Genomic DNA, 10,000 nt, shown 5'->3' on the forward strand with positions numbered 1-10,000 from the left:
TTTTGAACGTCCACATGTTCCACCAAAACAAGTTCCTTCCTGAGACTATTTAGCAGAGGCACCATGGCTCCGTCCGGAGCTTAGCCCCGCCCACGATGATTGTGATTGGTCTAACCATCGTGTTGTTGTCCCGTCGACCAACATGTAACTTTGTGTTTTTCTGGGTCGAAATTTCCAAAATGTTATTCTTTTTTTTAGACATTGACGTTTTTGGCGATTTTATTCCAATTTTTTGTCACTTTCTTTCCAAATTTTTAGTCACTTTTTGGGCATTTTTGTATTATATTTTTGTCAAATTTTTTTCACTTTTTCCAATTAAAATTTTTTTTTTTTTTCACTTTTTCTGATTTTTTTGGTCACTTTTTTTCAGCGTTTAAAAAATAAAAAAAAAAGTGATTTTTTTTTCCTGCGTTTTGTAGCTTTTTCAAAACATTTGTCACTTTTTTCAACGTTCATTTTGTCATAGTTCTGATATAGAAAGTTTTTGTAAACAGGTCAAATTTGACCCGAGGACGACAGGAGGGGTTAAATAAATGTCAATCAACCCAGCCTGGTCTCACGGCAGTTTGTGTAAATGTCACGTTATTTTTAATCTATTGATACATGTTCACGGGGACGTTTCTCTCGTTTTTTACGTGGTGGCCAGCACGAAATACCCTACGGGGAAAGGACGCCTCACACGCCGGCAGACGGCCGAAAAGGTCGCTCCATATGCCGGGAGACGGCCGGAAAGCGGCCGCTGGGGACGCGACTACGGGGAAAGGACGCCTCACACGCCGGGAGACGGCCCGGAAAGGACGCTCCATATGCTGGGAGACGGCTGAAAAGGACGCCTCACACTCCGGGAGACGGCTGAAAAGGACGCTCCATATGCCGGGAGACGGCCGAAAAGGACGCCTCACACTCCGGGAGACGGCTGAAAAGGACGCTCCATATGCCGGGAGACGGCCGGAAAGGACGCTCCATATGCCGGGAGACGGCCGGAAAGCGACTACGGGGAAAGGGCACCTCGCACGCCGGGAGACGGCCGCGGGGGACGCGCCACAATAACGGGACGGTTGTGATTAGGAAGACTACGGGGAAACTAAACGCTACACGCGGGACGTGATCCCCGCTCACCCGGGTGAAAGTCCTGTGATGTTTGACCCATCCACCCCCCCGACCAGCCTCCCTACGCTGATTTTCGGCTCTTCATACTACTCCCTACCATTTCCGTGCTGTGACCACAAAATATGCTTCCCATTGAAATACATTACTTCACATTTTCATGCTGGCCACCACGTAAAAAACAAGAAAAACGTGCCCGTGAACACGTATCAATAGATTAAAAATAACGTGACATTTACACGAACTGCCCTGAGACCGGGCTGATAAACCAGAGCAGGTTTTCCTCCCATCCAGGAATGCTGTGTGGACTAGACAGACCTTCTGGACATGGGAGACTACTAATGGCGTTGTTCCATTACATGGTACCAGCTGCTGTCGAGTATAGTGTTAACTAGCTAGCGGTAGGCTAACGTTAGCTGCTGTCGAGCATAGTGTTAACTAGCTAGCGGTAGGCTAACGTTAGCTGCTGTCGAGTATAGTGTTAACTAGCTAGCGGTAGGCTAACGTTAGCTACTGTCGAGCATAGTGTTAACTAGCTAGCGGTAGGCTAACGTTAGCTGCTGTCGAGTATAGTGTTAACTAGCTAGCGGTAGGGTAACGTTAGCTGCTGTCGAGTATAGTGTTAACTAGCTAGCGGTAGGCTAACGTTAGCTGCTGTCGAGTATAGTGTTAACTAGCTAGCGGTAGGCTAACGTTAGCTGCTGTCGAGTATAGTGTTAACTAGCTAGCGGTAGGCTAACGTTAGCTGCTGTCGAGTATAGTGTTAACTAGCTAGCGGTAGGCTAACGTTAGCTGCTGTCGAGTATAGTGTTAACTAGCTAGCGGTAGGCTAACGTTAGCTACTGTCGAGCATAGTGTTAACTAGCTAGCGGTAGGCTAACGTTAGCTGCTGTCGAGCATAGTGTTAACTAGCTAGCGGTAGGGTAACGTTAGCTGCTGTCGAGTATAGTGTTAACTAGCTAGCGGTAGGCTAACGTTAGCTGCTGTCGAGTATAGTGTTAACTAGCTAGCGGTAGGCTAACGTTAGCTGCTGTCGAGTATAGTGTTAACTAGCTAGCGGTAGGCTAACGTTAGCTGCTGTCGAGTATAGTGTTAACTAGCTAGCGGTAGGCTAACGTTAGCTGCTGTCGAGTATAGTGTTAACTAGCTAACGGTAGGCTAACGTTAGCTGCTGTCGAGTATAGTGTTAACTAGCTAGCGGTAGGCTAACGTTAGCTGCTGTCGAGCATAGTGTTAACTAGCTAGCGGTAGGCTAACGTTAGCTGCTGTTGAGTATAGTGTTAACTAGCGTCCCGTGCAGCGGTGTTTGTGTTTCCTGTAACGTCTGTTTCAGAGCATCAGAGAGAAGAGCAGACATATCAGTGGCTCCAGAATGAGGCACCGCGATCGGCGTTGCTATTCCTGCAGCAGCAGGATGTGTTACGAGGAAGTACGGCCAAATAGTCGCCTGTTAGGAACGACGCAAAGCCGAGAAAAAAGAAAATAAATTAATAAAATGGCGGCATGCGATTAATACGATTAAAAAAAATGAACGCATTATGCTCGGCCCTTAATTAGAGATGCACCGATAGACCGGCCGGTGACCGGAATTGGCCGGTTTTCACGTGCTCGGCCATGACCGGCGACCGGCAGGTCAGTCTGACATATGGTGATTTCATGCCGGTCAACGCTCCAATTAACTGACAACATAAGTTATACCAGTTACAGTTCTCAAGGACGCACGCACACACGGAGGCCACAGCACGGACGCCACAGCACGCTCTCTTTTTCCTTTCTCTCAACTTCTCCTCCGTGTGTCGGTGCTATTCTCCACATGTAGGAACCTGGTGAATTAACCTGCAACATGTCAGCTGTTTGGGAATTCTTCAGCGTGTGTGCAGAAGATAACAAGTTTACAATATGCAACACCTGCAAGGAGAAAGTAGGGCGTGGAGGGAGGACACCAAAAACCTAAATCACATTTCTTTAGTTGATATTGGATGTGAAAAGAAGGAAATGGTTCTAACATTGCTCTTTAGATGTGTGTGAATGTCCCACACCAGGAGTAATTTATATAGTTCTATTTTATAGTGATCCATTATCTGTTCAACACATGTTCTATTAAAGAAAAGATAGAAAATAAATATGTGTGTGTGCTGTAAAGTGGTTAGAAAAAATGAAATCGGAATCGGCCTAGAAAGTTGTAATCGGTGCATCTCTGCCCTTAATCGCATGGCGACAGCCCTAGTTATGTCATATCATGATATTACGATATCCAAAATCTAAGACGATGTCTAGTCTCCTATCACGATATAACGATGTAATGTCGATATATTGCACAGCCCTAGTTTGAGCCGAATGTTTTGAAAATGCAAAGATGAGCGTCACATCCACATGAATGTGTAAACAGCTTCAGTTCACTGGTTTTTAAATACTTAGTCATATTTAAGTTGTCATGACGTTGTTTTCTGCTTTCCTCTAGCTGCACACGTCACAGAGAGACAGTTATTGATTATATAATGAAAGATAGTTTCACTGTGGACACACAGACCTCATTACATCAATCAACCAATTATTACATCAATCAACCAATTATTACATCAATCAACCAATTATTACATCAATCAACCAATTATTACATCAATCAACCAATTATTACATTAATCAATCAATTATTACATTAATCAATAACAAGAAAGAAGCAACTACAAAATAAATGTTCAGGAAACTGAGTTAGGTTTTCTTTTGTTTGTCAGAAGTTAGCAGCTAGCTGAGGCTAATGATGTCAGATTAGAAACCATGGCAACAGGCCTAGCTTTAAATCAGGTCAAAGGTCACACACACACACACACACACACACTTTCACTGGCTACACACACACAGAAACACACCTATACATAAACACACACACAGTCTCTCACACACACACACACAGACAGACACACACACCCACACATTAACACACACACAGTCTCTCTTACACACACACACACACACACACACACACACACACCTATACATAAACACACACACACACACAGTCTCTCTCTCACTCACACACAGACAGACACACGCACACAGACAGACAGACAGAGACACACACACACACACACACACACAGAAACACACCTATACATAAACACACACACAGCCTCTCTTACACACACACACACACACACACACCTATACATAAACACACACACAGTCTCTCTCTCACTCACACACACACACAGACAGACACACGCACACAGACAGACAGACAGACAGACAGACAGACAGACACACACACACAGAGAAACACACCTATACATAAACACACACACAGTCTCTCTCACACACACACACACACACACACACACACACGCACACAGACAGACAGACACTTTCACCGGCTACACACACACACACACACACACACACACACACAAACACACACACACACACACACTTTCACAGGCTACTTATATTCACACTGTACCTATTTATGTTCGTACTGTATTCATGTAGTCACTGACTGCACTACAGTAACATGTGTACAATCCAATGGTTAAAAACAACCCTAATCTTAATTTTAACCTATTTACTCGACTTCTCCTTAACGTGTTCTTACTGTAACACGAGCTGTTACTTCGTTACTTCACACACTTAATGACTCGCTCTTTATTTTACCTTGTTCTTCACTGTGAGCAACTGCAACTAAACGCTTTCCCTGAGGGGATACATCAAGTATTCTGATTAATATACACTTCCACCAGATTACATTCATGTTCTGATGAATTTAAACTTTATATCACTTCCACCAGATTACATTACATTTTTTATGGCTTTTACTTCTATGATTTGCGTTCATACACATGAATGTCAATTAACGGCACCTACACGTTACCTGTCACGACTGCGGTCAGACTGTCGGTACCGTCTTTCTGTCCGTCCAGAGGCAGAACCGCTCGGTCCCGCGGTGCGTTCAGGGACCGGGCAGCAGTGAACGCAACCTGGCCGTAGAACAGCAGCAGCAGCACGGCAGCTCCTCCGGGAGCTCCGTTCATCCTCTCTGCGTCACCGGCAACCGGCAACAGGTCGCTCCTGTCTGATGTGTGTGTCCCGTTCCCGTTACCTCACCTTGTCGGGGCACCGGGAGAGGCTCCAGCGAAACTCCATAGTTTTTTCCCGGTAACATCCACAGAAAGAAGCGGGTCAAGATGCTGCTGATGTACCGGACCACCGGCGGGAAAAGTGACCGTTAATTCGGCGTTAATGTAGAGGGCTGAAAGCCCCGGTTTCTCCCCGGTCCGAAACGTTATCTGCGCGCATCTACCGAAAACACTTTCTGACCCAAAAAGTTTCGTTAACACCGGGCGGGGAGGGTCGGTTAACGCCGGTTGTGATCGTTTAAACACCGGACAACTCGGTGTGTCCGTCCCGAGAGGCCAGAAAGCGACTAATTAACGGAGGACACCGGTCCGCCCGCGTTTATACAGGGAGCTAACGGATACGTCATCTGGCTGCCAGTTAAGCTAGCCCGAGCTAGCAAGAGAAAGACCGGAAGTACTGCCAATCCGTCTTCAAAATAAAATGCAGCGAATGAGCGTCACTATGAACCACCATTTACCAAAATAAAAGAAAAATTAAAATAAAAAAAATATATAAAAAACCGAGAAAAATATAACCACAATTTCAAGAAATAATAATAATTATAATAATAAAAATAATAAACATGTTTACAACCTGGTACTAACGGTTTTGGTCTCTATAGCTAATTTCATAATACTGTGTGTTATAGAACTCACCTGTTTAAATTATATTAAAGCTTAAAGCGCTCATATTCTGCTCATTTTCAGGTTCATAATTGTATTTAGAGGTTGTACCAGAATAGGTTTACATGGTTTAATTTTCAGAAAACACCATATATTTGTTGTACTGCACATTGCTGCAGCTCCTCTTTTCACCCTGTGTTCAGGTCTCTGTTTTAGCTACAGAGTGAGACCTCTCACTGCTGTAACATCTTTGTTGGCAGTCGCACATGCTCAGTAGCTAGGTAAGATCACATGATCAGTAGCTAGGTAAGACCACATGATCAGTAGCTAGGTAAGGACTACTAGCTAGAAGCTAGCGCTGCTAGCAGTTAGACACCTCGTTCTCAATGGTAAAACACTGCTACAACACACACTAGTTCACCCTAGTCTACAAAATAAATTGTATAGAACTACTTCCATGTCCCTGTTCTGCAGGTATTCCACACAAAGTTGGAAGTGCGCCCTCGTTTAGAAGAAGTCTCCCGGCTAATCCTGCCTTGTACAGGCCGAAGTTGGAGAAACAGCTAGCTGATGTGGTATTAGCTAACGTGGTCAGCACACACCAAATATTTGGGCCAATGACGTAGAAAGCCGTGCAGATTTTGACCAGCTCACCCAGAGACTGAAGGCAGGACACATTCAGAAACCGTATCTCACTCTAAACAGCATGGATGGATTTTTCCCAAGTTTGTATGAGTGTGGAAGCACCAGAGACACAAAATAACTCCCCAAATCCCAGAAAAAGAGATTTTATTTCATAATATGGGCACTTTAAGATGGTAAAGCTGTGTCCAAACCGGCAGTGCCAGATGCCGCCCACAAAGAGCCTGGGTCTGTCCGAGGTTTCTGCCTAAAGGAAGTTTTTCGTTGGGTCTTGAGATAACTCTAGTTATGATTTGATACTAATATAAATAAAATTGAATTAACGGACATCCGGCGGAATATCCCGCAGAACGAGAGCAATCCAGGGATACAGACCACAACGACCATAACTGTATTATTAAGAGGCTCAATGTCTTTTAAAGCACAATAAATAAAACGAGTCAGTAGTAAAGTAAAATGCATTTAGCAACACCTTTATTCTTTATTCTTTACACCTCCAAGACAATCAGGCAAGACTTTAAATGTAACTCATGAATACATTTCATGGATTCTTTCATAAGTGAAATCAAGTGAATTTATTTCTCTAGTTATATTCAAAGTGGACAGAAACTAAATAAAACTACCAAAGTCCGTCTTGGTTCATCTTTCCACTGTTCCAACAATCACCACTCTGGTTTGGTTGAAATTAACCCTTAATTCACCCATTTACATGTGGAGATATGCTGGCTCTATACACGCTAAAAGTCCTGATTATTTACATGGAGTCTGGTGGAAATATGCTGGCTCTATACACGCTAAAAGTCCTGATTATTTACATGGAGTCTGGTGGAAATATGCTGGCTCTATACACGCTAAAAGTCCTGATTATTTACATGGAGTCTGGTGGAAATATGCTGGCTCTATACACGCTAAAAGTCCTGATTATTTACATGGAGTCTGGTGGAAATATGCTGGCTCTATACACGCTAAAAGTCCTGATTATTTACATGGAGTCTGGTGAGTTTGGTGATGGTGATTTCAGGGCTGTTTCATGTTAAACTAAAAGGATCTTACTCTAACTAAAAGGTCTATCTCTGTAGGGATCCTTTCATAATGTTGTCAGACACTTAGAATAATAATCTGAGTCTGTCAGCAGCAACAACAGAACTTTTAGTGGACGCTGACTGTAATATAATCAAGGCGATCATTTCCCTCTGCCTCAAGATAGCAATACGCCCAGAATGCACCTGAACACACCTCCCTGTAAGACCAGCACGCCCATGGGCCACAGATGGGCGCAGGTGCATTTGTTATTTAAACGATGCGGGCGCTGGACGGGAAACTGACAACTGGGTCGGTCTTAAACCAGAAAAGACACTTGCTTTGCGGTGCGCTGGGTGAAAGATAGTGTTCCACTGTCACACAGACCTTCTGTGGTGATATCTTCAGTGGGAGTTCTTCCCAAGTGTAAATGTATGGAAACAGCCTATCAGTGAAAGTGTGTGTGAAGGTGTGTATGTGTGTGTTAGTGTCAGGATCAGAGAACGACAGCTTTCCTCTGTTACAGTCCAGAGTCACTCGGACCCTCTGGGGCTTCACGTGCACTCTGAGAACAGTGGGTCGCGCTAGCCATGACCACGCTGAGCATTTACCTTGAGAGAACATTATGCTCCATAATCCAGACCCTATGAATCTCTTCCTCTGGAAAGACTCTGCTAACACCCCCAGTTCCCAGTCTGTACTGTCTCCGACCTCGACATCCCAGCTGTGAGTCCCTGAGTTAAAGCCCTCAGAGCCCAGGACAGAGCCCAGGACAGAGATGTAATCATCAAACCTCTCTGGATTATCAGGAAGCTGCTGTCTCTCTCCTCCTCGTCTCACGCTGGTCAGATCTTCAGACAGGATGAGTTCTGGATGAGCAGTGTTTGGGTCCAGGATCACAGGAGTGTAGGAGACCATGTCCTTCATGTTGTTCCAGATGTTGAAGCTGAGGTTGCCCAGGTGTTTGGCCTCGTCTATCAGAGCTCCTGAGAGCAGCTGTGGATCATCCAGCAGGGGGCGCTGCTGGACTCTTTCCACTGCAGCCCTGTAGTTGATCAGGAATGAGACGTCTTCAGCTCTCAGCTGCTCCTCTGTGGCTCTGACTGTGTCTGAAAGAGCTGCTATCTCTCTGCTCAGAGCCTCCATCTTCTCCTTCATCCTCCGACTCTTCTGCTTCTCTTCCTCCCTCAGTGCAGCCATCCTGGCCTCCTCTTCCTCTTCTAGAAACTGGTGAAGCTTCTTAAACTGATGCTTAATCTGCATCTCTATGCGTTGGGCCTGGACCTTCATGAGGTTTGCTGTTTTATCACACTCCTCTTTTACTCGTTCAAAAACTTTTAACTTCTTCTTTACGGGCTCCAGAGTTCCCTGAAGGTCCTTCTTGTGTTGTCGTGCAGCTTCATCGACGGGTCTGAATCTGTGGTTGGAGTGTGTTTCTGAATCTCTGCAGACGAGACACACCGGCTGCTGATGGTCCAGACAGAAGAGTTTGAGTTTCTCAGAGTGCAGACTGCAGAGAGCCTCTGAAGATCTCTGATCTCTCTCCTGTAAGAAGGCCTCACACAGGTTCTTTAATGCCCGGTTTAAAGGTGGTTCATCCCTTGAAGATCTTCTGTTACAAACTGGACACTCCTGTGTTGGTTTCTCCGTCCACCAGCTCTGCAGACAGTCTTTACAGAAGCTGTGGCTACACGACAGGACGACAGGATCTCTAAAGACGTCACTACAGACCGGACAGCAGAGATCCTCCTCTGATCTGGAAGCCATTCTGTCTCAGAGTGAAGCTGAAAACACAGCAGACAGAAAGTGATGGAGTCAGAGTCAGTCATGGCTCCCCTCTATGGTTCTCATAAAACCCATATTTCTGATAGTGTAAAAAAAAAACTACTACAGCTAGGCTACTTGTGCATTTGTTTGATTACATGTTTTTGTTGGCAAACATTGACACTTGTATCAACACGGATTGTTGTTTATGTGTCACACGAACTACGACAGCAACGATAGCTTTCTAGCAAACTACCTGCTAGCTACCTATGCTACCTAGCTCCAACCCTCTCTGCTAGCTACCTATGCTACCTAGCTTCAACCCTCTCTGCTAGCTACCTATGCTACCTAGCTCCAACCCTCTCTGCTAGCTACCTATGCTACCTAGCTCCAACCCTCTCTGCTAGCTACCTATGCTACCTAGCTTCAACCCTCTCTGCTAGCTACCTATGCTACCTAGCTCCAACCCTCTCTGCTAGCTACCTATGCTACCTAGCTTCAACCCTCTCTGCTAGCTACCTATGCTACCTAGCTCCAACCCTCTCTGCTAGCTACCTATGCTACCTAGCTCCAACCCTCTCTGCTAGCTACCTATGCTACCTAGCTCCAACCCTCTCTGCTACCCTCTCATACACAGGCGGGAGGCTACCATCCAGAACTGACGGGCCCGTCAACCTGGAGTATTTCAACCTGCTCAGTTTAGACATTTTCATTTAGTGTAATCCAACATTACT

At 45.1% G+C, this 10,000-nt stretch overlaps 2 protein-coding genes across 10 annotated transcripts in view; both read right to left on the reverse strand.

The window, feature by feature from the left end:
• adam15 (ADAM metallopeptidase domain 15) overlaps nucleotides 1–5,676 on the reverse strand; it is an 80,539-nt gene extending 74,863 nt beyond the window's left edge. For 2 of the 7 annotated variants that reach the window (XR_004898431.1, XM_036005794.1), the window contains exon 1: nucleotides 4,973–5,566. Coding sequence is in view for 5 of the 7 variants with exons in the window: in XM_036005794.1 (XP_035861687.1) it covers nucleotides 4,973–5,132 (160 nt within the window). In the remaining 2 variants the exon portion in view is untranslated. Of the gene's footprint in view, nucleotides 1–4,972 lie in introns of all 7 variants that reach the window. The other 5 variants (XM_036005790.1, XM_036005789.1, XR_004898432.1 and 2 more) reach the window with 4 other exon arrangements.
• Nucleotides 5,677–7,552: 1,876 nt separating this feature from the next.
• Nucleotides 7,553–10,000, reverse strand: part of LOC116036899 (nuclear factor 7, brain-like) — an 11,306-nt gene continuing 8,858 nt past the window's right edge. For all 3 annotated transcript variants that reach the window (XM_036005803.1, XM_036005801.1, XM_036005802.1), the window contains exon 2: nucleotides 7,553–9,286. In XM_036005803.1, coding sequence (XP_035861696.1) covers nucleotides 7,776–9,269 — 1,494 coding nt within the window. In that variant the 5' untranslated portion in view covers nucleotides 9,270–9,286 and the 3' untranslated portion in view covers nucleotides 7,553–7,775. The remainder of the gene's footprint in view (nucleotides 9,287–10,000) is intronic.

Source organism: Sander lucioperca, chromosome 10, assembly GCF_008315115.2.
Source record: "Sander lucioperca isolate FBNREF2018 chromosome 10, SLUC_FBN_1.2, whole genome shotgun sequence".
Taxonomy (NCBI): Eukaryota; Metazoa; Chordata; class Actinopteri; order Perciformes; family Percidae; genus Sander; species Sander lucioperca.